The 27623-nt window shown below is 40.1% G+C and overlaps 1 protein-coding gene across 1 annotated transcript in view; it reads right to left on the bottom strand.

The window, feature by feature from the left end:
• Nucleotides 1-1072: 1072 nt before the first annotated feature.
• Nucleotides 1073-27623, bottom strand: part of elmod2 (ELMO/CED-12 domain containing 2) — a 50615-nt gene continuing 24064 nt past the window's right edge. The window contains exons 4-9 of the mRNA XM_072254749.1: nucleotides 25307-25404; nucleotides 24104-24233; nucleotides 23430-23563; nucleotides 18227-18295; nucleotides 12619-12752; nucleotides 1073-1891 (exon numbers count right to left, since the gene is read on the bottom strand). Of these exons, the coding sequence (XP_072110850.1) occupies nucleotides 1737-1891; nucleotides 12619-12752; nucleotides 18227-18295; nucleotides 23430-23563; nucleotides 24104-24233; nucleotides 25307-25404 (720 nt within the window). The 3' untranslated portion in view covers nucleotides 1073-1736. The remainder of the gene's footprint in view (nucleotides 1892-12618; nucleotides 12753-18226; nucleotides 18296-23429; nucleotides 23564-24103; nucleotides 24234-25306; nucleotides 25405-27623) is intronic.

A 27623-nucleotide genomic window follows, 5' to 3' on the forward strand; every position in this document is an offset into this window, starting at 1 on the left:
GTTGTTTTTTTTTTACACGCAGAGAGTGGTGAGTGCGTGGAATGGGCTGCCGGCGGTAGTGGTGGAGGTGGAAGCACTATGGTCTTTTAAGAGACGCCTGGAGCTTAGAAAAATAGAGGGCTATGGATAAAGCCTAGGTAGTTCTAAGGTAGGGACATGTTTGGCACAGCTTTGTGGGCCGAAGGGCCTGTATTGTGCTGTATGTTTTCTATGTTTCTATGTACTCTGAAACAAATTCCAGAAAGGTCATTACTTCATCAAAGGAACTGGTGTAAAAACGTTTTTCTTGCCCATGGCATTTAGTGTCCTTGAAGTTGTAACATTACTTTTTAAATATGCAAAAATCAGATCTGCATGAGTAAATCTCAAACTGCAGTGTAAAAAAATACAGAACAAATACCACATACACTTTGCTGTTGCAGATACAATTTTAATTGAGCAAAAGTTCATAAAATAAGTTCTACTTTTACACTTATATGGGAAGCCATCTGGTACAAATCTATATAAACTTTAAACAGAGCATCTTTTGATGGTAGGAAGTATCTCATTCAATAAACTAATCAACATTCAAGTATAAATGTATTATCTAGGTTAATCACACCAGTAATAAATACAAAACATCCGACTGAGGGTGATACACCAATAAGCATTCCTCAATAAAAAGCAGGAAAGGTGCATGAAAAAATATCACCTGCTGCTGCCATCCTGAGTGAGATGAGACTCAAAATTTAAAAAAAAAGACATAACTTACATTTTTCTTGTGCCCCTTCAAAATCTCTAACAACAACCAGAAATTATTTTCTTTGGTGTTCTTAATTTGTCTTTGTGGAGAGTGGTGGTGAGTGCTATTATCATTTCTCACAATGTGACAAAAGTGATAACAAGTTCTTATTTTTTGAGGACCATCACAATTATACAAGCAAGATTGTCAACAACTTGAACTTGGTCACAGCTCTGTGTAATTGTCAGCTAAAATTGCTCCAATGCAAAGGTTAATTTATAAATTTATCTGCAATATACAGGATTTTTCAAAATAAACATCTGTCAGATTAAAACCAATTATTGTTGCTGGAAAACTTAGATTTACAGCATATATACGTTCACAAGCTGAGATGGAAATGCCCTGGTGGGGTTTAACAAGCCACCCATTTTCCATCCAATTCTGTGTGTAATTTTAATTGTGAAAAACACAGAATCATTTCTAAAACAATAACCTCAACTGAAAATTTCATACAAGAAATCTAAAAAAACTTTGTTCTCATTGATATCAGTCTTATAATTAGCCGAAATATGCCCAGGTTATTTTAATGCAGTAAAATAAAGTTAGAAATTAGTAACAACAATTTTAGACATACTTATGAAGCCTCTGCATTAACAGCAAAGGAAACTGTAATAATACTAAATGGATTTATTGTTAACAGGCTGTCCTCTAAAGTTAAAACTGAAAAATCACTCAAATTTAAATACATATCAGTACTTCTTTTAATATGCTTACCAGTTCCATTACTGTAGTTTGAATCATACCATAAATAAATTACCGATATCTGTGCTATCAAACGCAAGGCACCTTGAGACAATTTTAATGTATGCTTTTTGATAAAGGACTTATTTTAAATTTCCATCACAAAATGTTGATACGTTTCTGTTTAAAAGAAACAAATCCACTGCACATATCCACCGCATAAACTCACTTTGCTCAATTAATGCTAAGTGGTATTTTATGGGTTTCGTGCATTTTACTGTCCATTTGTTTTCAGGGTAAGGACTGTGTGAGGATCTATCAAGAGCTCTTTTACCCTTTTGTGAAATTGTTCTCTATAGTAGTTGAATTCCATAATGCTAGATGGCTGCTCCTTGAACCAGAACTGATTAAATTCATACATCAGATAACCTAAAACAAAACAGAAATTGTTACTTACAGAGATGGACGTAACTGACATTTCGTTTCCACTCTGCCCATTTATTACTGAGTCACCAAACTAAAGTGCTTACTTCTGTGCCTAACTGAATGCCAAGAGCAAGTTTCCCAGCATGCAAAACCCCAATAGTTTAAGTATCAAATGTGCATTGTGCACTCTGCATGAGCTTCAAAAATACTGTATACAGAGAATACAGAACAGTACAACATAGGAAAAAAAAGGCCCTTCAGTCCACAATATTGTGCCAAACCAATCAAATAAGTATTCAAATGACAAACCAATCTCTTCTGCCTACACAATGTCAGCAGACATTCCACCCTGCAAAAACTCATTTCAGGGTGGTAGCGCCATAAATTTGCGGGAGACTCCCGGGACTTCCGGGAGGGGTGGGATGTCTGCACTAGAGTAGCTCCTTAGCAGCTAGCCAGCTAGTTTAAATAACGTTAGCTATGCTAATGAACGAATGACACCTGTTAAACTCACCTCAACATGTCTTTTACAGTCTTAACCCACCATGGGCAATAGAAAAGTCACTGTTGCAAACAGTGCAGCGAGCAACACTGTCATTATTTTGACCCCTATTAGGCAGGGGTACACTTTAGTGTAGTCTGGGGTGACGTACGTTTTATATTTTCTTTTTTTTGGAACACTCTGCCACTCTTGACTTTTTTTGGAACTCTCTTGCTCTTGCTCTCGCTCTCAGTCGCCCTCACTCGCGCTTGCTCTCTCGCGCTTGCCTTCTCGCTCTTGCTCTCGCTCTCTCGCGCTTGCTTTCTCGCTCTTGCTCTCTCTCTCGCACGCGCGCACTTTCTCACTCTCGCGCGCGCCCGCTTGCTTTCTCGTTCTTGCTCTCTCTCTCTCTCTCTCGCGGTCGCTCTCACTTGTGCTTGCTTTCTCGTTCTTGCTCTCTCTTGTGATCGCTCTCACTCGCGCTTGCTTTCTTGCTCTTGCGCTCGCTCTCTCACTCTTTCGCTCGCTCTCTCGCTCATTCTCTCACGCTCGCTCTCAAAAAAATCAATTTCCAGGACATTGTATATAATTTGTGGGCATCAGGGAGTCACTATTAATATGCGGGAGACTCCCGGAACTTCCAGGAGAGGTGAGATGTCTGTGTCTGTATCCTTCCATTCTCCTCATATTCATGTTGCCTATCTAAACATCCCTCAAAAGTCTCTAATGCTTCTTCCTATACCACCACCGCAAGCAGCATATCCCAGGCACTAGCTATTCTCTCTGTAAAAAATAGGCCTCTCACATCTCCTTTGAAATTACCCCCTTCTCACTTAAATACATGCCCTCCGGTATGAGACTTTTCAACCCTTGGAGAAACATATTGTCTGTCTACTCTATCGATGCCTTTTATAATCTTATAAACCTCTATCAGATCTCCCCTTAGTCTCTGCCGCTACAAAATAACCAACCTCTCATTATAGCCCATGCCGTCTAATGTACGCAACATCCTAGTAAACCTCTTCTGCACCCTCTCCAAAGCTTCGACATTCCTCCTGTAATGGGGTGACCAGGACAGTAATACTCCAGATGCAGCTTAACTAGAGTTTTACAAAGCTGCAACGCAACTTCCTAACTTCTGAACTCAATGCCTCAACTAATAAAGGCAAGCATGCCACATGCCTTCTTCAACACACAATCAACCTGTGTAATCACTTTCAGGGAACTATAAACTTGGACCCCCAAGATCCCTCTGCTCATCCAACACTGTTAATGATCTTGCCCTTAATGGTGTCCTGTCTCTTTACATTTGACCTATCAAGGTGCAACTCTTCATATTTGGCAGGGTTAAACTCCATCTGCCATTTCTTTGTCCATATCTGCAACTGACCTATATCCCATAGTAATTTTTTGCCAGTCTTCTACACTATCCACAACACCATCTGCAAACTTATTAGCCCATCCATCTACATTTTCATCCAGGTTATTTACATTCATTACAAACAGCAGAGATATCAGTGGAGATCTCTGCAGAACAACATCAATCACTGACCTCCAGCTAGAATAAGTTCCTTCGACCATTACCCTGTCTTCTATAGGCAAGCCAGCTCTGAATACAAATGGCCAACTCACCATGGATCCCATGCATCTTAATCTTCTGGGTAAGCATCCAATGAGGGACCTGGTCAAATGCCTTACTAAAATCCTTGTAGACAATATCCACAGCTCTATGTTCATCAATCACCCATGCCATCTCATCAAAAAACTTAAGCAAGTTAGTAAGACACAACTTACTCCACACAAAGCCACGCTGGCTCTCCCTAACGAGGCTATGGTTTTCCAAATGCTCATAAAGTCTATCCCTAAAATACTCTCTAGTAACTTCTCTTATCACTGCAGAAAGCAGCTGATTGGGCAATCGAGGTCAGGTGACCAAGCATTTTGAAAATCTCAAACAGATAAATAGAGGGATAGCTCAAGTGAAGCGGCCTGTGGAAAGCGGCCAGTGAAGGAGTGGAGCTTTGAGGCTTTGACTCGAGAGATTTTGGCAGTTGGTCTGTGCAATCAAGTCAATCAAGGTTTGAATAGATCAGCAGAAAGCCGTTGATTAGACAATCGAGATTTGAATAGCTCAGACTCAGCAGAAAGCAGCTGATTGGGCAATTGAGGTCAGGTGACCAAGCATTTTGAAAAGCTCAAACAGATAAATAGAGGGATAGCTCAAGCAAAGCGGCCTGTGGAAAGTGGCCAGTGAGTGAGTGGGCCAGTGAAGGAGTGGAGCTTTGAGGCTTTGACTCGAGAGGCTTCGACAAGAAGAGGTGGAGGTCGAGCTTGCTCGCAGTTAGTCTTTACAATGCCTCCTGAGACCATGATGTGTCTCTCATGTGAGATGTGGCAGTCTTGGGGGAACGCCCCTCTCCCACACAGTCACATCTGCCAGAAGTGCATACAGCTGGGCGACCTGGAAGACCGTGTAAGGAATCTGGAGCAGCAGCTGGATGACCTTCGACTCATAAGGGAGAATGAGGCAGTCATAGATGAGAGCTACAGGGAGGTAGTCACACCTAGGCCGTTGGAAGCAGGTCGTTGGGTGACAGTCAGAGGGGGGAAAGCGAAGGTGAGCAGACAAGTAGTGCAGAGCACCCCTGTAGCCATTCCACTGAATAATAAGTTTACCATCCTGGATACTGTTGGCGGGGACAACCGACCAGGTGTGAGCCATGGTGGCAGGGCCTCTGGCACTGAGTCTGACCCGGTGGTGCAGAAGCGTGGGATGGAGAAGAGGAGAGCTGTTGTCATTGGAGACTCTATAGTCAGGGGAGCAGACAGGAGATCTTGTGGACGTGAGAAGGACACCCTCATGGTTTGTTGCCTCCCGGGTGCCAAGGTCCGGGATGTCTCTGACCGGGTGCAGCAGAGATACAGGCATTCTGGTGCGAGAGGGAAAGCAACCAGAAGTTGTAATACATGTTGGGACCAACGACATAGGCAAGAAAAGGGATGAGGTCCTGAAATGTGAGTTTCAGGAACTAGGCAGAAGGCTGAAGAACAGGACCTCAAGGGTGGCGTTCTCAGGATTGCTGCCAGTGCTACGTGACAGTGATGGTAAGAATTGGAGGAGATGGCAGTTGAATGTGTGGCTGAGGAGTTGGTGCAGGGAGCAGGGTTTTAGATTTTTAGATCATTGGGATCTCTTCTGGGGAAGGTGGGACCTGTACAGATTGGATGGGTTGCACCTGAACTCGAGGGGGAGCAATATCCTTGCAGGTAGGTTCGCTGGCATGGTTCCGGAGGGTTTAAACTAATTTGCAAGGGGGATGGGACCCAGAGCGATAGAGCAGTGAAAGAAATGCATGGAGTAGAGCCAGATCTAACATACAGAGAGGCTTTGAGGAAAGAGAAGCAGAATAAACGGTGTAAAGACAGTAAGGTGGAAGGGCTGAAATGTGTGTACTTCAATGCAAGAAGCATCAGGAACAAAGGTGATGACCTGACAGCTTGGATACATACATGGAATTATGATGTGGTGGCCATTACAGAGACTTGGCTGGCACCAGGGCAGGAATGGATTCTCAATATTCCTGGATTTCAGTGCTTTAAAAGGGATAGAGAGGGCGGAAAAAGGGGAGGAGGGGTGGCATTACAGGTCAGGGATACTACTACAGCTACAGAAAGGGTGGGTAATGTAGCAGGATCCTCTTTTGAGTCACTATGGGTGGAAGTCAGGAACAGGAAGGGAGCAGTTACTCTATTGGAGGTATTCTATAGGCCCCCTGGTAGCAGCAGAGATACAGAGGAGCAGATTGGGAGGCAGATTTTGGAAAGGTGCAAAAATAACAGGGTTGTTATCATGGGTGACTTTAACTTCCCTAATATTGATTGGCACCTGATTAGTTCCAAGGGTTTAGATGGGGCAGAGTTTGTTAAGTGTGTCCAGGACGGATTCCTGTCACAGTATGTGGACAGGCTGACTAGGGAGAATGCCATATTAGATCTAGTACTAGGTAATGAACCGGGTCAGGTCACAGATCTCTCAGTGGATGAGCATCTGGGGGACAGTGACCACTGCTCCCTGGCCTTTAGCATTATCATGGAAAAGGATAGAATCAGAGAGGACACGAAAATTTTTAATTGGGGAAAGGCAAATTATGAGGCTATAAGGCTAGAACTTGCGGGTGTGAACTGAGATGATGTTTTTGCAGGGAAATGTACTATGGACATGTGGTCGATGTTTAGAGATCTCTTGTGGGATATTAGGGATAAATTTATCCCGGTGAGGAAGATAAAGAATGGTAGGGTGAAGGAACCATGGGTGGCAAGTGAGGTGGAAAATCTAGTCAGGTGGAAGAAGGCAGCATACATGAGGTTTAGGAAGCAAGGATCCGAAGGGTCTATTGAGGAATATAGGGAAGCAAGAAAGGAGCTGAGAGGCTGAGAAGAGCAAGAAGGGGGCATGAGAAGGCCTTGGCGAGTAGGGTAAAGGGAAACCTCAAGGCATTCTTCAATTATGTGAAGAAAAAAAGGATGACAGGAGTGAAGGTAGGACCGATTAGAGATAAAGGTGGGAAGATGTGCCTGAAGGCTGTGGAAGTGAGTGAGGTCCTCAATGAATACTTCTCCTCAGTATTCACCAATGAGAGGGAACTTGATGATGGTGAAGACAATATGAGTGAAGTAGATGTTCTGGAGCATGTTGATATTAAGGGGGAGGAGGTGTTGGAGTTGTTAAAATACATTAGGACGGATAAGTCCCTGGGGCCTGACGGAATATTCCCCAGGCTGCTCCACGAGGCGAGGGAAGAGATTGCTGAGCCTCTGGCTTGGATCTTTATGTCCTCGTTGTCCATGGGAATGGTACCGGAGGATTGGAGGGAGGCGAATGTTGTCCCCTTGTTCAAAAAAGGTAGTAGGGATAGTCCGGGTAATTATAGACCAGTGAGCCTTACATCTGTGGTGGGAAAGCTGCTGAAAAAGATTGTTAGAGATAGGATCTCTGGGCATTTAGAGAATCATGGTCTGATCAGGGACAGTCAGCATGGCTTTGTGAAGGGCAGATGGTGTCTAACAAGCCTGATAGAGTTCTCTGAGGAGGTGACCAGGCATATACATGAGGGAAGTGCAGTGGATGTGATCTATATGGATTTTAGTAAGGCATTTGACAAGGTTCCACATGGTAGGCTTATTCAGAAAGTCAGAAGGCATGGGATCGAGGGAAGTTTGGCCAGGTGGATTCAGAATTGGCTTGCCTGCAGAAGGCAGAGGATCGTGGTGGAGGGAGTACATTCAGATTGAAGGATTGTGACTAGTGGTGTCCCACAAGGATCTGTTCTGGGATCTCTACTTCTCGTGATTTTTATTAACGACCTGGATGTGGGAGTAGAAGGGTGGATTGGCAAGTTTGCAGACGACACAAAAGTTGGTTTTGTTGTAGATGGTGTACAGGATTGTCAAAGATTGCAGAGAGACATTGATAGGATGCAGAAGTGGGCTGAGAAGTGGCAGATGGAGTTCAAACTGGAGAAGTGTGAGGTGGCACACTTTGGAAGGACAAACTCCAAGGCAGAGTACAAAGTAAATGGCAGGATACTTGGTAGTGTGGAGGAGCAGAGGGATCCGGGGGTACATGTCCACAGATCCCTGAAAGTTGCCTCACAGGTAGATAGGGTAGTTAAGAAAGCTTATGGGGTGTTAGCTTTCATAAGTTGAGGGATAGAGTTTAAGAGTCACGATGTAATGATGCAGCTCTATAAAACTCTGGTTAGGCCACACTTGGAGTAGTGTGTCCAGTTCTGGTCGCCTCACTATAGGAAGGATGTGGAAGCATTGGAAAGGATACAGAGGAGATTTACCAGGATGCTGCCTGGTTTAGAGTATGCATTAAGATCAGAGATTAAGGGAGCTAGGGCTTTACTCTTTGGAGAGAAGGATGATGAGAGGAGACATGATAGAGGTGTACAAGAAAATAAGAGGAATAGATAGAGTGGACAGCCAGCACCTGTTCCCTAGGGCAGCACTGCTCAATACAAGAGGACATGGCTTTAAGGTAAAGGGTGGGAAGTTCAAGGAGGATATTACAGGAAGGTCTTTTACTCAGAGAGTGGTTGGTGCGTGGAATGCACTGCCTGAGTCAGTGGTGGAGGCAGATACACTAGTGAAGTTTAACAGACTACTAGACAGGTATATGAAGGAATTTAAGGTGGGGGGTTATATGGGAGGCAGGGTTTGACGGTCGGCACAACATTGTGGGCCGAAGGGCCTGTAATGTGTTGTACTATTCTATGTTCTATGTTCACTGACATGAGACTCACCGGTCTATAGCTTCCAGGATTATCCCTGGTTCCCTTCTTGAATAATAGAACATTAGCTACTTGCCAACCCTTTGGTTTCCTGCCTGTGGCTAGGTTGAACACGAAGATACTGGTCAAGACCCCAGCAATATTTTGCTCCTCTAAATAACCTGGGGTATATCCCATCAAGCTCTGTGGACTTATCTACCTTAATGTTCCTTTTAAGAGATGCAACACTACCTCCTCTTTTATGTCAAAATGTCCTAGCATATCAATACTCTCATACTGATCTCCCTTACCCTCCACATCCTTCTCCATGGCAAATACTGATGTAAAGTACTCATTAAGTATCTCAACCTCCACATCCAAGCAAATTCCTCCTTTATGCTTGAGTGGTCCTACCATCTCCCTAGTTATCCTCTTCATCTTGGTGTATGTATAGAATGCCTTGGGATTATCTTTAATCCTATTTGCAAAGGACTTTTCATGGCCCCTCCTTGTTTTTTTAATTCCCTTCAATTTATTTTTTGGCTTCCTTATAATCCTCAAGGGCTCCGATTGATTCTAGCTTCCTGGACATTGCATACCTTTCCATTTTTTTCTTGACTAAATTCACAACCTCTCTTGACATTCAAGATTCTGTTACCATGCCATCTCTGTCCTTCCTTCTTACTGGAATATAACTGTCCTGTACTCTGTACAGTTGGTCTTTAAACACCCTCCACATGTCAGATGTGAACTTGCCCAAAAAAAACTGCTGTTCCCAATTAACTCTCCTTCATTCCTGCCTAATACTTTCAAATTTGCCCAGTTCAATTTAATACTCTACCACAATGTCCATACTTTTACTGATCTATAGCTATCCTAAAACTAGGGGGTTGTGCTCACTGTTCCGTAACTGTTCACTCACTGTAGGATTGGTGACCTGCCCCGGCTCATTACCCAACACTAGGTCTAGGACAGCCCCTCTTTTTTGACTATCTACATACTGATTTAAGAAACCCTCCTAAATGCACCTAACAAAGTCTGCCCAGTCTAAACCTCTTGCACTCAGAAGGTCCCAGTTTGCATTAGGAAAGTTGAAGTCCTCCCCAACAACCCTATTGTTTTTAAACATTTACTTAATTTGCCAGCCTATCTGTTCCTCAATGTCCCAGTGGATATTTGGGGGGGGGGTGCACCCATCCTGCTTTTGAATTCTATACATATAAACTCAGTGGACAAGCCCTCAATTGTGTCCCCCCTGAGTGCACCTGTAATATTATCCCTGAATTGTAGTACAACTCTCCCATCTCCCTCTCTATTTTTTCTAAAGTATTGAAATCCTGGGACGTTAAGCACACATTCCTGTCTCTTTCAACCAAGTCTCTGTAATGGTAACAACATCATAGTTTCATGTACTGATCTACGCTCTAAGTTCATCACCTTTATGCATAATACTCCTCACATTAAAATGCACACACTTCTAATTTTCCATGCATTATATCTATTACTTTGCTCTTGCCTGTTTTTACTGGCCCTGACACCTACCTTCCTCCTCATTCCTGCACTTTCTGACTTGGTGCTCTGGCTCCCATTCCCCTGGAGAATTAATTTAAACCCTCCTCAGTAGCACTAGTGAATCTCCTGGTCAGGATATTGGTTCCCTTCCAGTTCAGTACAACTTGACCTTCTTGTACAAGTCAACCCTGCCCCAGAAAAGGTTCCAATTACCTGAAACCCCTGCCCTCTGCACCAGTTCCTCAGCCACTCATTCATCTGTACTATCAACCTATTCCTGCCCTAAAGAGCATGTAGTACTGGGAGTAATCCAAAGATTACTACCTTGGAGGTCTTGCTCTTCAGCTTCTTTCCTATACTCAATGCACAGGACTTCTTCCCCCTTTCTAACTATGTTATTGGAGCCAATGTGTACCATGACCGCTGGCTGCTCATCATTCCTCTTATATTCTGCAGCTGCTCTGAGATACCCTAGATCCTAGCACCTGGGAGGCAACGCCCCATCCTGGCATATCTTTTGCAGTCACAGAATCTCCTGTCCATCTCCCTAACTACTGAGTCTAAGATTAAGAAAGAATGAATTTTAATTAAGGGAGAAATTTTTAAAGTGTATAAAATTAAGAAAAAATGTTTAAAATACTTAAATTTCAAATACTCAAATTTTAAAAATTCAAAGTAAAAAAGGCCAAGGACCTTATGGAATTTAGCATCAATTCAGTCAGATTAAAAAAACCTACTTCATATAAATCTTCTTTATACAGCTCCTTTAACAAATCACAGCCCAATATTTTAACAGAAGTGCTAACAAAAAAAAGTAACCTAAAGACTAGCAAGTTTTATATAGTGCCTTATAAGGGGAGGTCTGAGTAGCTGAAGCAAATGCTGCCAATGATGAAGCCACTAAATCCAGGGCATGCGTGAGATAACACAGAAGGATAATAATAAGAATAATTCAAAAGGATACTGACAAGATCATAGAAGGATTTTGAAAAGAACTCAGCATAAACTAATTCTCAATAAATTCTCATTACTACCATCAGCGAGAAGGTACAAGAGCCTGAAAACATACACACGTTTTAGGACCAACTTCTTCCCCTCAACCATCAGATTCCTGAACACTACCTCAGTATTTATTTACTTTTATATACTCTTATTGTCAGTTATAGTAATTTTTTATGTTTTGCATTGTTCTGCTGCAGCAAACAACAAATTTCACGACATATGTCAGTGATAATAATTCTAGTTCAGAAATAGCAAAATGACACAGAAGCCACAGTATAAGTTCTGCCTGGATTATGGTTAAGAAAGAAGTATAACCATTTGAACCTCATGTACATTAAAATATTTTTGGAAAAGTCAAACATGGAGAATGCCAAAGATTGAAGTTAAATCCTCAGCAACTCAGGTAACATTTAAAACAGGTGACATTTACATTTGTGAAAGATGGAATTATTAACATGGGGGGAAAAAGGACTAGATTAAAATGCAGGAAAAATTAAATGGCAAAGTGAGATAATGCAAGGTGAAAGTAGCATAATACTGTTAAAGTACTTCATAATGATACTAGTATATTCCTAAATATTTTCATGTGCAAAATCAAAAAGCAGGCATGGATTTCAGTTATGAATGTACTAATAAACACTAAAGTAAAACAAGGCTGTAAAGTAAGAATACATCCAGAAAAAGAAGATACAGTAGCTAAAAAGCAGTGGAGAAAACTTTCAATTACAGTTCTTCAGTTAAACCAGAGATTTAGCTGCAAATCTAATTCTGTAAAGATGTTTTCACTGTGACCTTTAAACAATACCAGTTGAAGTGATGGACCACAGAATAGTAACACTACATCAATGTGTCCATGAAAATTAATTTATTTTAAGACTTGACAATGCCATATTATCCAAATATATTTTATGCAACTTTAAATTAGTTTAATCGAAACTTGATCCTTGATATCCAAATTTGAAAACTCATGATGATGTGTTGTCATAAGATGGTTTATTACTTTTTTGACAAGTATTTTATTGAAAATTTCATTAAACATGTTTGTTTACAAGATTTTATGAAAATAACCCAGACCAATGTTGCATGAGAGCTGGTCTGACATACAATACAGAAAAATGAACAACTCGTGCCAGATGTAAAATGGTCTTGTAACATGCTATTAGAATGTACAAATTACAAAGATATCCTTTCGTGCATGCTGAAATATGTTAAACATTACCTAGCTGGAAAATACCGTCAATCTAAGATGGGAATATGCCACAGGGACCACAGTATTATTACTGCAAATTAATTAGTCTCATATAGCTTTAATCAACCACAAGGCATATTTAATTTCAAGCAATTTATGCCAATATATTGCTTACACCAAGAAAAAGAATTTGTTATTTAATATTGGAGCAAAGAAAATACATTCTACAAAGAGTAAGAAACAAGCAGTAAACTGATTATGAAATACTTACAATAAAATTCATGAAAATGATGCAACTGAGGAACCCCAGAAACCAAGTTGTAAAGATGAGATTTTAACAATCCAGTTTTCAGCATACTATAAGCCATTTCAGTGAGATTTATTCCAACAATAGCATAGGAATATCTGAAATTAGTAACACATGATAAGATTTGTCAAATAGATTTTAAATGCAGACTCATTCTGAAGCCTCTAAAAGAAAGGTAACGTATATGGAAAGTTTAATTTATTGTAAATACAAGTGCAACATTTTGCACAAAGAGAAAAATAAGAGTACTTTCCATCCATTTAGAGTTTTTGTTTTTAAATCTTCACTTTACTTCTGACCTCCATACTCATCCTTAATGGACCTAGTTATATACATTTGATGAAATTGTATTTCTTATATTTAGCAAGCTGAATTATGTACATTTTTGTTTTGTCTGTGCAATTAAGTGAATACAATACATGGAAGCACCAATGCAGGACACTTTGAAACAAAAGCACATCTGAACGAGGATTTTGCAACAAAAACCTTCATCCAAGAGTTGGCATGTTTCAAATTACTTGTTTTGCAAATGACAAATAAAAAGATTCACCCCATTGTAAGTTTTCATGTTTTATTGTTTTACAACATTGAATCACTGGATTTAATTTGGCCTTTTTTTGACACTGATCAACAGAAAAAGACTCTTGTGTCAAAGTGAAAACAGAGTTCCACAGAGTGATCTAAATTAATTACAAATATAAAACACAAAATAATTGATTGCGTAAGTATTCACCCACTTTAATATGACACACCAAATCATCACTGATGCAGCCAATTGGCTTTAGAAGTCATACAATTAGTTAAATAGAGATCACAAATGTGCAGTCAAGGTGTTTCAATTCATTGTAGTAAAAATACACCAGTATTTGGAAGGTCCAACTGCTGGTGAGTCAGTATCCTCGCAAAAACGACACCATTAAGACAAAAGAACACTCCAAGCAACTCCACGATAAAGGTTATTGAAAAGCACAAGTAGGGAAATGGGTACAAGAAAATTTCCAAGTCAATGAAAATCCCTTGGTGTACAGTCAAAGCAATCACCAAGAAATAGAAAGATATGGCACAACTGTAAATCTGCCTAGAACAGACCATCCTCAAAAACTGAGTGATCGTGCAAGAAGGGGACTAGTGAGGGAGGCCACCAAGAGACCTGTGGCAACTCTGGAGGAGTTACAAACTTCAGTGGCTGAGATGGGAGAGACTACACATACAACTGTTGCCTGGGTGCTTCACCAGTCGCAGCTTTATGGGAGAGTGGCAAAGAGAAAGCCACCGTTAGAAAAAAAACTAACATGATTCGAAGCAAGAAGGCTGCGAGTGAATGGCTGATTTTTCGGAGTGAAAGGAGTTTTTTTTACTACTTGGGGTAAAAGAGAGGCGAGACTGCGCAGGCGCATGACGTCAGCCAGCAGAGCACAAAAGGTTTAAAAAGATATCCAGCAGGTAGCAGAGTGATTGGCAGCAGAGTGATAGGGCTTTGGCTCAACGGGCTTAGGCAGTAACGGGACAAGGCAAGGTAGGTTTACCTGTGTTATTTGCGGAAAGGAGGAAGTATGTGTGTGAGGCCAGTCTTCTGTGCTCGGTGTCAAATGTGGGAGGTCCTGGAGTCTCCCAGCCTCCCGGACGGCCATATCTGCACCTAGTGTGTCGAGCTGCAGCTCTTAAGGGACCACGTTAGGGAACTGGAGATGCAGCTCGATGACCTTCGCCTGGTCAGGGAGAGCGAGGAGGTAATAGAAAGGAGTCATCGGCAGGTGGTCACACCGGGGCCACGGGAGACAGATAAGTGGGTCACAGTCAGGAGAGGGAAGGGGAAGAGTCAGGTACTAGAGAGTACCCCTGTGGCTGCACCCCTTGACAATAAGTACTCCTGTTTGAGTACGGTTGGGGGGGGGCCGGGCAGCCTACCTGGGAGAAGCAACAGTGGCCTAGCCTCTGGCACAGAGTCCAGCCCTGTGGCTCAGGATAGGGAAAGAAAGAGGATGACAGCAGCGATAGGGGACTCTATGGATAGAGGGTCAGAGGCGATTCTGTGAACGCAGGAAAGGAACTCGGATGGTAGTTTGCCTCCCAGGTGCCTGGGTCCGAGATACTTCAGATCACTTCCAAGATATCCTGCAGTGGGAGGGAGAACAGCCAGAAGTCGAGGTACATACTGGTACCAATAACATGGGTAGGAAAAGGGAAGAGGTCCTTAAAAAAGACTACAGGCAATTAGGAAGGAAGTTGAGAAGCAGGACCACAAAGGTAGTAATCTCGGGATTACTGCCTGTGCCACGTGACAATAAGAATAGGAATAGAATAAGGTGGAGGATAAATGCGTGGCTGAGGGATTGGAGCAGGGGGCAGGGATTCAGATTTCTGGATAATTGGGACATCTTTTGGGGCAGGTGTGACCTATACAAAAAAAGGACAGGTTGCACTTGAATCCCAGGGGGACCAATATCCTGGCGGAGAGGTTTGCTAAGGCTACTGGGGAGAGTTTAAACTAGAATTGTTGGGGGTTGGGAACCGAACTGAAGAGACTAGGTAAGAGGAGGTGGGCTCACAAATAGAGAAAGCTTGTAGACAGTGCGAGAGGGAATATAGGCAGGTAATAGAGAAGGGACGCACTCAGACCAAAGGTTTGAGATGTGTCTATTTTAACGCAAGAGTATTGTGAACAAAGCGGATGAGCTTAGAGCGTGGATTAGTACTTGGAGATATGATGTGGTGGCCATTACAGAAATTTGATGGCTCAGAGACAGGAATGGTTACTTCAAGTGCCGGGTTTTAGATGTTTCGGAAAGAACAGGAGGGGAGGCAAAAGAGGTGGGGGCATGGCACTGTTAATCAAAGATAGTGTCATGGCTGCAGAGAAGGTGGACGCCATGGAGGAATTGTCTACGGAGTCTCTGTGGGTGGAGGTTAGGAACAGGAAGGGGTCAATAACTTTACTGGGTGTTTTTTATAGGCCGCCCAATAGTAATAGGGATATCGAGGAGCAGATAGGGAAAGAGATCCTGGAAAGGTGTAATAATAAGAGTTGTCGTGATGGAAGATTTTAATTTTCCAAATATACATTGGCATCTCCCTAGAGCCAGTGGAATGCCTCAGGGATCTGTTCTGGGACCCTTACTCTTTATGATTTTTATAAATGACCTGGATGAGGAAGTGGAGGGATGGGTTGGTAAGTTCGCTGATGACACAAAGGTTGGAATTGTTGTGGATAGTGTGGAGGGCTGTCAGAGGCTACAGCAGGACATTGATAGAATGCAAAACTGCGCAGAGAAGTGGCAGATGAAGTTCAACCCAGATAAGTGTGAAGTGGTTCATTTTGGTAGGTCAAATATGATGGCAGAAAATAGTATTAATGGTAAGACTCTTGGCAGCATGGAGGTTCAGAAGGATCTTGGGGTCCGAGTCCACGGGACACTCAAAGCGCCTGCGCAGGTTGACTCTGTGGTTAAGAAGGCATACGGTGTATCAGCCTTCATCAATCGTGGAATTGAATTTAGGAGCCAAGAGGTAATGTTGCAGCTATATGGGAGTCCTGACGAAGGGTTTCAGCCTGAAACATCGACTGCACCTCTTCCTAGAGATGCTGCCTGGCCTGCTGCGTTCACCAGCAACTTTTATGTGTGTTGCAGCTATATGGGACCCTGGTTAGACCACACTTGGGAGTACTGTGCTCAGTTCTGGTCGCCTCACTACAGGAAGGATGTGGAAGCCATAGGAAGGATGCAGAGGAGATTTACAAGGATGTTGCCTGGATTGGGGAGCATGCTTTATGAGAATAGGTTGAGTGAACTCGGCCTTTTCTCCTTGGAGCAACAGAGGATGAGAGGTGACCTGATAGAGGTGTATAAGATGATGAGAGGCATTGATCGTGTGGATAGTCAGAGGCTTTTTCCCAGGGCTGAAATGGTTGCCACAAGAGGACACAGGTTTAAGATGCTGGGGAGTAGGTACAGAGGAGACGTCAGAGGTAAGTTTTTTACTCAGAGAGTGGTGAGTGTGTGGAATGGACTGCCAGCAAACGGTGGTGGAGGCGAATATGATAGGGTCTTTTAAGAGACTTTTGGATAGGTACATGGAGCTTAGTAAAATAGAGGGCTATAGGTAAGTCTAGTAATTTCTAAGGTTGGGACATGTTCGGCACAACTCTGTGGGCCGAAGAGCCTGTATTGTGCTGTAGGTTTTCTATGTTTCTATGAAATCTCAGCTAGTTTGCCAGAAGGCATGTGGGAGATTCTGAAGTCAGCTGGAAGAAGGATCTATGGTATGATGCAACCAAAATACAGCATTTTGGCCATCAGACTAAATGCTATGTTTGGCATTAGCTGACACTGCACATCATCAAAAACACACTATCCCTACCGTGAAACATGGTGGTGGCTGCATCGTGCTGTGGGGATGCTTCACTGTAGCAGGCCCTGGAAGGCTTGTGAAGGTAGTGGGTGAAATGAATGCTGCAAAATACAGGGAAATCCTGGAGGAAAACCTGATGCAGTCTGCAAGAGAACTGTGATTTGGGAGATTTGTTTTCCAGCAAGACAATAGCCACAAGCATAAAGCCAAAGCTACACAGGAATGGCTTAAAAACAACAAAGTTATTGTAGTGGCCAAGTCCAATTGAGAACTTGTGGCTGGACTTGAAAAGGGTTGTTCACTCATGATCTCCATGCAATCTGACAGAACTTGAGAAGTTTTGTAAAGAAGAGCGGGTAAAAATTGCAGTTTCCAGATGTGCAAAGTTTATAGAGACCTATCCACACAGACTCAAAGCTGTAATTACTGCCAAAGGTGTATCTACTAAATACTGACTTGAAGCAGGTGAATACTTATGCAATCAATTATTTTGTGTTTTCTATTTGTAATTAATTTAGATCACTTTGTAAAAATCTGTTTTCACTTTGACATGAGAGTGTCTTTTTCTGTTGATCAGTGTCAAAAAAAGCCAAATTAAATCCACTGTGATTTAATGTTGTAAAACAATAAACATGAAAACTTCCAAGAGGGGTGAATACTGTTTATAGGCAATATACAACAATTAAAAGTGTACATTTGAATCTCATTTTAAACAGACCAAAAATAAGGACTTCATAAAATTATATACAGCAAAACTATTAATTCAGTATGACCAGGACTTTAGTGATGCCAGACTAGCAGATTTTCTGAACTAATGCATGTTTTTTTATTAGCAATTCAACACACTTTAAATTTCTTTTTAGATGTTATACAGAAGAATAAGTTTTCCAGTGAACGTAGTAAGGTGCAAGAGAGCACAGGAATTGGGGCCCTAGTAAGCGGAATGGACTGCAGGCATCTGTACCTGCTGAACCATCAGGATTTCCAAATGGATGTACAGCAGATTTTCAGCATTTTACAGCATTTTTTAAATGAGCTTTTTCTGATGCAAAGATAAAATCATAACCCTTGCTAACATTACAAGGTACTGTAGTAAATCACAGCTCCTTGTTTGATTATATGTAGAATGAACCTTCTCCCCAATTATTAAATTGTTTCAACATACAACAATGCCTTAATATTTTGGTAACCTTTCCTTGCTTAAAAAAAAGATTTAACGAACCCTATTTTGGGATGATTTGATTGAGAGAGAGTCTGACGTGCCACTTCTGGATGATGTTCCCCAAAGAACCTAAACAGCAAAAATATTAAATTCACATCTGCCATTTAGTGTCAGAAATTGAATATTTTAAGCTTTTTATTTTTCTGTAGAGCAAAACACCTATAGATCAAACAGAAAATGATCCAAACAGGAAGTTGGGCAGATCTGCAAAGAGAAGCAAACCCAGTGGTGAGCTCTGCCATAAGATGTTATCACCCAGCAATACCAACTCCATATCCGTACATTCTAAATCCCACAACCCCAAAACTCAACCCACATAGCACTCTCAGCATTATCTCCAATGCACAGGGACCAGCTCCTTCCAACAAACTTGAAAGGCTGTTTATTTAAAATTGAGTCCCAAGGGTCAAAATGTGGCTTACATTTATACTAACTTAAAGAGGCCAACAACAGAGGTCAATGTTTAGAAAATTAAGGTGACATCCAATTCCTAAATGCATATTGAACCAATGAGCACTACCTCAATTTTATTATTTCTGTTTTTGCACTATTTTAATTTAACTATTTAATACACACATATGCTTAACTTACTTTATTTTTCCCTATTTTGCCATGTATTGCATTGTATAGCTGCTGCTGAATTAACAAATTTCACGACATACGCTGGTGATATTAAACCTGATTCTCATTCTAGTACTCTGGAACGATTCCAGAAACTAATGATTCTAGTAGATCACTTCTAATGCCTCCACAATATCTTCAGCTACCTCTTTTGTGAACCCTGAGGTGTAATCCATGCGGTCCAGGTAATTTAACCACCTTCACTTGCACAGCAGACTCCAAATGGCTTTATTCTGCTCCTAAATCTTATGGTCTTCAGGCCTTTCATTTCACAAGCACCTTCTCTATAGTAACAGTGACTACACTCACTTTTGTCCCCTGACACTCTTAAATTTCTGGCATGCTGATGGAGTCTTCCAAAATGAAGACCAACCCAAATACCTATTCAGTTTGTCTGCCATTTCTTTGTCCCCTATTACTATGACTGCTGCATTTTTTCCAGTGGTCCGATATCCAAGCTCTACTCTCTTACTCTTTACATATCTGAAAAAATTTTGTCGTCTTTCTTTTAATATTACTGGCTAGCTTGCCTTCATATTTCATCTTTCCTCGTGTTTTTTTTTTAAGTTGCCTTCTGTTGGCTTTAAAAGCTTTCCAATCCTCTAGTTTCCCACTAATTTTTGCTATATTGTATGACCTCTTATTTGCTTTTATGCTTTTCTCAGTCATGGTTGCCTCATCTTCCCTTTAGAATGCCTCTTCTTCTGTAGGATGAACCAAGCCTCCTCTTCCAAGTTACTCAAAGAAACTCCAGTCACTGCTGTTCTGCTGACATCCTTGTTAGTGTCCCCTTCTAATCAACTTGGGCCAGCTCCTCTCTCATGCCTCTAGTCACCTTTACTCAACTGTAATACAGATACATCCAATTTTAGCTTCTCCCTCTCAAACTGCAGGGTGAATTCTATCATATTATGATCACTGTCTATCAAGGGTTCTTTTACCCTGAGCTCCCTAATCAAATTTGATTCATTACACAGCACCCAATCCAGAATTGCCTGTTCCCTAATGGACTAGACCACAAGCTCTCTAAGAATCTATCACGTAGGCATTCTATAAACTCCTTTTCTTGGAATCCAGCACCAACCTGATTTTTCCAATATACATGCATATTGAAATCCCTTATAACAATTGTAACAGTGGCCTTTTTACATGCCTTTCCTATCTCCTGTTGTAATCTGTACACCACATCCTAGCTATTGTCCAGTGTCCTGTATATAACTCACATCAGGGTCTTTTGACCCGTGTAGTTTCTTAGCTCTAGCCACAAGGATTTTACATCTCCTTATCCTCTGGCATTTCTCTCTAAGAACTTGATTTCATTTTTTACCAAAGCCACCCCAACCCTATCCGTTTGCCTATCCTTTTGATAGGATATGTATCCAGTCATGACGACCTTTTTCAACCGCGACCCTGACGTCGACAATGTCACACCTGCCAATTTCTAAGTGTGCTACAAGATCATCTACCTTACTTCATATACTACACACATTCAAATATAACAGCTCCAGTCATGTATTCACCACCCTTCTTTTAAACTGTGTCTGAAATTAAAGTCTTCTCTCTTTCAATGTTGCTCAAAGATAACTTCAAATCCCAATTCTCCTTAAAAGATTATAATTTATGATAAAGGAAATGTAGAGAAGATTAAGCAGATTATTTTCTTGATGATATGTTTGTCAAGTGAAGAACAAAGAGGAGGCAGACTAGTTTTAAAGAAAAGCAGATAATCTTATTGAAGGATACAAATTTTAAGAGCCTTGGCAGGATGTATGTGGATTTGATGCTTCCCTGGCTGGAGACGCAAAAACTTTGGAGCGGTTTATCCAAGATGGTCGTGGAAGCTTATTAAATTTAATAAATTTAAGACTGATCAACAGAATCTTATATGAAAGGAATCAAATGAAATGGGCCGGGGCAGGAAAGCAGCTATGATGTTGAATGGTAAGGAAGCAGGAGAGACCTACTAGCTTAATCATGCTTCTATTTTTTAAAAAATATTATGTTAATTGATGTCATTAAAATAGAATGTAAACAGCAGACCCAAAGTCAGACCATTATAGCAACCAAGTAGTAATAGAATAAAAACGTAAAATGTTCCATTTATTCATATATTGGCCTCTCCTATAAAAAAACAAGGTAGTATGCCTTAATGACTACTGCCAGTGGCTCTGACATCCACCATCATGAAGGGCTTTCGGAGGCTGGTCCATGGTGGCTACCATCTCCCAAACTCTACACTTATCTTTGGAGCATCTGGATAGCAGACGATTATTTATTGGCTACAGCTCTGCCTTCAATACATAATTCCAAGCAAACATATCTCCAAACACATATACCTGGGCCTCCACATCTCCTTTTGCAACTGGGTCCTCGACTTCCTGACCAACAGACCACAATCAGCAAGGATATGCAACAACACCTCTCCATGATTACCCTCAGCACAGATGCTGCACAAGGCTGTGACCTCAGTCCCCTACTTTACTCCCTATACACTCAACTTCTTGGCTGAATTATACTTTAGCTCCATCTATAAATTTGCAGATGACACCACTGTAGTAGAGCACATCTCAAGTAATGATGAATTGGATTATGAGGAGGAGGTAGAAGGCCTAATGGCAAACTGTCATGATGCCAATCTATCCCTCAATGTCAGCAAAATAAAGATGTTGGTCATTGACTTCTGGAAGTAGGGCGATGGACATGCTCCTCTTTACGTCATCAGAGCTGAAGACAAGAGGTTTGAAAACTTCAGGTTCCTAGGAGTGCACATCACTGATGGCCTGTCCTGGTCCAATCAGGCACTGTACATGCCACAGCCAGTACCTCTACTTCCTCAGGAGGTTAAGGAAATTTGGGATATCCCCGTTGTTCCTTACCAATTTGTAATTCAATGCACCATAGAAAGCATCCTATTTGGATGCAACATGGCTTAGTATGACAACTGCTATGCCTGAGGATATAAGAAGCTGCAAAAAGTTGTGTACTCAGCTCTGTATAACACAGAAACTAGCTTCCTCTCCATGGACTCTGTCTACATTTCTCACTGGTCCCGTAGAGCAAACAACATAATCAAAGACTTAAGACATTCTCTCTTCTCTCCCCACCCACTGGGCAGATCATACAAAAGCCTGAAGGCAAGTACCATCAAAGAATAACAAATCAATTTACCGTCTACTATGCAATATTTCCCTTCAACCCCATAAACCTTTATTTTGTGTAACAATTTTACCCATGGCATTTTATCTGAATTTTCAAAAGGTATTAAATTACATCCTCTGCTTTCCCCTGTTTCCTACTACTTCATTGGCAAATGGGATTTATCTTGTACAACATAATGTTCTTCAGGAATTTCTAAGCATCATGTATTAGCTTGCATAAAAAATTATTTTGGTATTTTGCCTGAGGCTATTGAAGGTGACTGGCCTGTAGTTCTCAAGCCTCCTTTCTTCAAAAGTGGTTACATTTGTTCCTCTCCAACCCACAAGAAGCATCTTTCAAAACATCAGATCCAGGATATTAGTTAAGTTCTACTTTCATTATTTACTGAAGTATTTTAACTATCATTTATTATATAGTTCTTTATTTACATTAGAACATTTGATATGCCATGTTATTTATGCCTTCTACTATTTGGCATACAAAATATTCAGTTAATTTCTGAAGCATTTCCTTTTTTCCCCTCCAAGCTTATTTTTGCTTCTATACTTAAATTTTATTTTCTTAGCTATTTTTTTTTTAAATCTTTAAGCTTACTACTTTGGCAATGTTTACAATCCACCACTTCACCCTAACCTTTATATTGAATCACAAATTTAATCAGCCCTGCAATGCAGAAATTTCACTAATTGAAAATTTCTTTGTCTGTTGTCACGTCTCATTTCCCAAGCTATTAACTAACTCCTCCAGACTCCAATTGCACTGTAATACAATCTCTTCTTTCAACAAAAGCAAGCATTTTGTTAATTTGCTTTATCTTCTTAAAAAAAATTCAAGTAACTCAATCCAAATTCAATGCAAAATTCTTTGAAATATTGAAGCCCTGACCTGCTTACAGCAGTTTTGCAGAAAACCACAAAATTAAAATAATGAGGATCAGAATGTAGACCCACCTAGGAGGTCTGTACTATGCTCCTATTTTACACCAACCTGCCTGCCTAGTCATTGCTAAATGCTTAAAATTTAAGTGAACAGTGATTCCCCGGTTCTTAAATGAAGTCAATGAAGATTATCTCAAACTGCACAGAGGCATAGTGAGATCATATTGATATCAAAAATATACATTTCTGTCTGTAAAAATTTATTTAGCTGGTCATTCTTGCACTTTCCCCACAACCTCTGTTTCCCAGCCCTGAACTATGAGTTTATCTGTGTGACCTACCTTAGCACAGGAATTAAATTTCAGAAGTTAAATACTTGTAAAATATCACTTGTAAGATATTTTGGACATCCCAACTTTGTCAATAGTCCAATAATGTTTATCTGTCCTTTAAAGAGTACATCTGAACCCAGTTGGGATATTTAAATAGAGTGGAATTAAAATGTCTGCAATATTTGCAAACCACACAAAGATACAAGGACTTACACCAAGTTATGTAGCCCAAGCATTCCCATGCCTCTGAAGTCAGTTTTAGGATCTTCGCCTTGAAAACCAATATCACCCCATTGCTTGGTGATTCTTGATTCCAGGGGAATATTAGGCATCAACAATTTCCACAGCTGAAAATCATGGAAGAAGTAAATAGTAACATAATAATTCATCAGTCTAGAAAACCACAGCAAACCATAACCTTATCACAAATTTTAACTATTAAATAAAAACAAAGGATATTAAATGGAATATCTTTTGCTTTAAGACTCATCAGTTACATACAACTATATAATGTTTGCAGAAAATAATATGTTTAACCCCAGTTCAATCACATTCAACCTAGCACAATCAAAAATTCTGCTTCAGGTACTTAATAAAATCAACACATGTATATTTTTTTTCCCCACGGAGAAAGATTCCAAAAAGTCTTTCAGAATAGATTTAATATAACTGATCCACGATTCCATGTGTTATTTTGCATGTATGGAAATATATTTTGATACAGGAGACATGTTACTCTGATCTGAATGCAATTCATTTCTTCAAAACAAAACCAAAAATGAATTTTGAGTTACATTTGCTTCATCCTCTCAAAACAAAATACAAGGAGATATTATGTGGAGATGATTGCCTAAGCAAACATCAGCAATGAAGTAGGAGAAGCATACCTTTATTAGCATGTCTTCATGTTGCTTGTTTGAAGAATCAAAAGGCTGCTTGCGAAGATTTTCAACGTCAAGATAGAGTTTTTTAATGCCAGTGATTTGAAGCAAGCAAATCTGTAAACTTAACTTGAAACTAAGAGGAAAAAATATAAATCAATAAAGAAACTGGTTCTAAAATAAAAAGCAGAAAATGCTAGAAATACTCAGGTCAGGGGGCACCCTGCAAAAAAAGAAACAGTGAACGTTTCAGGTTGAAAAACATTGTATCAGAAATGGGAAGGAGACAAAAGCTCATTAAGCGTCGTTAACGGTAGGGAAGTGGAAAATGAATATCTCTAACACAAGAGATCCTGCAGTTGCTGGAAATCCAGAGCAACATGCACAAAATGGTGCAGGAACTCAGCAGGTCAGACAGCATCTATGGAAATGAATAAAGATGTTTTGTGCTGAGACCCATGATTTTAAATGGAATTATTCAGCTTTCATATAAAAAATTACAATTATGTTAACAAAACAGTTAAAGAAAACCTTCAGCTTTACCTTCTGTCAAAAATGAACCAGGTTATTGAGAGTGGATGCTGTGAAATGAACTCTTTGCCAAAACCTCAATACACCTTGTTGCAAGAATCCCAGATGCACAGAGTCATCTTCCTTTGGCCCAATTTAAGAGCAAACAGATGGGAATGATTTGATGAAAGTGAGATTTAATATGATTCCGCCTAGTATAGCTGATGAATGTTATAATGGGATCTCAATATTGCTCCCATTACTGAATAATCTAATAAATTAGTATTCAGGTTCATAAAAAAAAATGTAAGACTAAAACACTGAATACTGAAAATCAGCAATAAAAGTAAAATAAAATGCTGGGGATGCTCAGTAAATCAGGTAGCATCTTCAAAATTTCAAATCAATGACCATTCAGCAAAACTTGGCTAAAGCTAAGATATAAGCCTAAAATGCAGGCGGTGGTGCAGTAAGATCACTTTCTTTCCTCAGATTTGTCTAATCTACTTAATACTTCTATGAAGAATGCTCTCTTAGTCCATGTACAATAACATTCAAAAATAATACTCGGATAGAATGGTTAAAAGTCTTCAAATTTGAAGTGTACAAGACATAGTAAGAATTGAAATACTTAAATGAACAATAAATGCTTAATAACTAACAAGATTTAAAACAGCTTCAAGACCAAAAAAGACTTACTGTGGATCTTTTTGAATGGAAACATTTTTGATCTTCATGATCTCACGAACTCTGTTCTCCACATTTTCCTCATTAATGGTCACTGAGGACTTTAATACCTGAATGCGAAAAAATAATGGATACACATATTATGACTATCATTGTCTGATAAATATTTTTAAAGTAGTGCATCTTACAAAATACGCAACTTTTTTTTTATCCCTACTCTTTCATTTGTTTCTCTTTTCAAATAGAAATTACAATACCAAAAGAAAAAGTCCCTGGAATCCAAGTGTAAAAATTAAACTAAAATGTCTACTCAAAATCCTTTCTTTGCTCAAAGTTAAGATAGATTAATAAATATCTTGGACAACTGATAGAAAAATTCCAACCCTAAGGCGTAGATTGCTATATAAAGAGACAACATTTATACAAATATTGGAAGAAATCTTTCTTAAATTTACTTTCCTATAGTCGCTGAAGCCACTATCATTATTAAGATCAATAATCTTCCTACAAGTCCTGGGTATGACTCTAAATTGCAACCGGTGATGAGACTCTGATTGGGGCCTTTCAGAGCTTTGGGGAAAGTGGAGTTAACCCTTAGTCATTCACTGCTCCCAGGGCCGCTCTGACCCGCAATGGTAGCACCTGCAAGGGTTCCTGCTCAGGATACGAACGAAGGCCAACAGCAGATCCGGCAGGTTCAGTAACTGAACTTATGACAGAGAACGCGGATGAGCTAGGACCTCAAATGTCAATGGCTATAGTATAAGCGGATGAACATTTGGGAAGAGAAATGGCAATTTCTTTAGTTCGCCCAACGGTAGGCAATAGCAAACCACCGTTGCTATTTGCTAAGAAAACCACGGTCAAACTCACAAAATGTATCACACTACAACAGCGTCAAGAGGATCTTCAAGACAATTCTGAAGATGCTTTGCTCGGTAAGGTTGATTCTGGTCAGCAGGGGATCCCCGACCATCATCAAGCTACTGCTCATAAAATTTGAGTAACACAAAAGAAAATTATTGCCACTTGGAATGTAAGAACCCTATATCAAGCAGGAAGATTGGACAATGTGATAAATGAAATGGAAAGATTAAAGATTAACGTCATGGAAATTAGCGAAGTTCGTTGGATAGGTGCTGGAACATGTCAGATTAGAAATAAAACACTAGTTTATTCTTGTGGAACATCCCATACTAATGGAGTAGGACTTCTTATGGATGAAAACATGGCAAAAAGTGTTTTAGGACATTGGGCAATATCAGAAAGAGTGCTCCTTGTTGGATTCAGAGGACAACCATTTGATTTAGCAATTACACAGGCATATGCACCAACCACAGACGGAATAAATGAAGATACAGATAAATTCTATGAAGAGCTTGAACAAGCAAAGAATGGATACAAATCTCAAGATATTGTTACTGTCATGGTCTAAATGACATCTAAATGCTAAAGTAGGAGAGAAATGGGTAGAATGGTGCAAGATGAATAATCAGGCCATTATGAATACCTACTTTAAGAACCATTCAAGACGCTTATGGACCTGGAAAACTCCACGTGATAACACTAGAAATCAAATTGACTTTATTACTATAAACCAAAGATTTAGAAACTCAGTGACTCAATGCAAAACATATCTAGGTGCAGACTGTAATAGTGACCGTAACCCAGTAGTATGTCATGGGGTAAAAGTAAAACTTAAAAAACTAAAGAAGCAAAAACCTGAACAATCCCTTGATTACTTGCAATTAATTAAAGAAGAAAACTTAAGACAAAAATTTACAATTGAAGTGAGGAATAGATTTCAAAGTCTAGATATAGAATCTGTTGAAGATGACAGCAATCATGTAGAAATGAAATTTAACTCTCTAAAGAATGCCTTGGTAGAATCAGCAAAGTCAGTGATTCCTAAAAAAGAAAAAAAACACAAAGAATAAATGGATAACAGATGAAATCAAAAATCTAATGTAAGAAAGGAGACGGAAGAAAGCAAATCCTATTAAGTCCTTAGATTAAAAAGTTTAAAGCTCATGTCAAAAAGCCGAAGAAGGATGGTTAAACCAGGAATGTGAGCAAATAGAAAGAATCCCTATTACTGATCCAAAAAGGTTACATCAACAAATCAAGAATATCACTGGTAAAAAGCTCCTCTGTTCTTCAGGTGGATGTTTGAAAGCAAAGGACAGTACCATTATCATGGAAAAAGATGAGATTATGAACAGATGGACTGAGTATACTCAGGAATTGTTTGAAGACGATCGAGGTGAAAAACCAGAAATTAAGAAAAACATTGAAGGTCCAAGTATTTTAAAATCTGAAGTTGGTAATG

Source organism: Mobula birostris, chromosome 4 (assembly GCF_030028105.1).
Source record: "Mobula birostris isolate sMobBir1 chromosome 4, sMobBir1.hap1, whole genome shotgun sequence".
NCBI classification, from domain to species: domain Eukaryota; kingdom Metazoa; phylum Chordata; class Chondrichthyes; order Myliobatiformes; family Myliobatidae; genus Mobula; species Mobula birostris.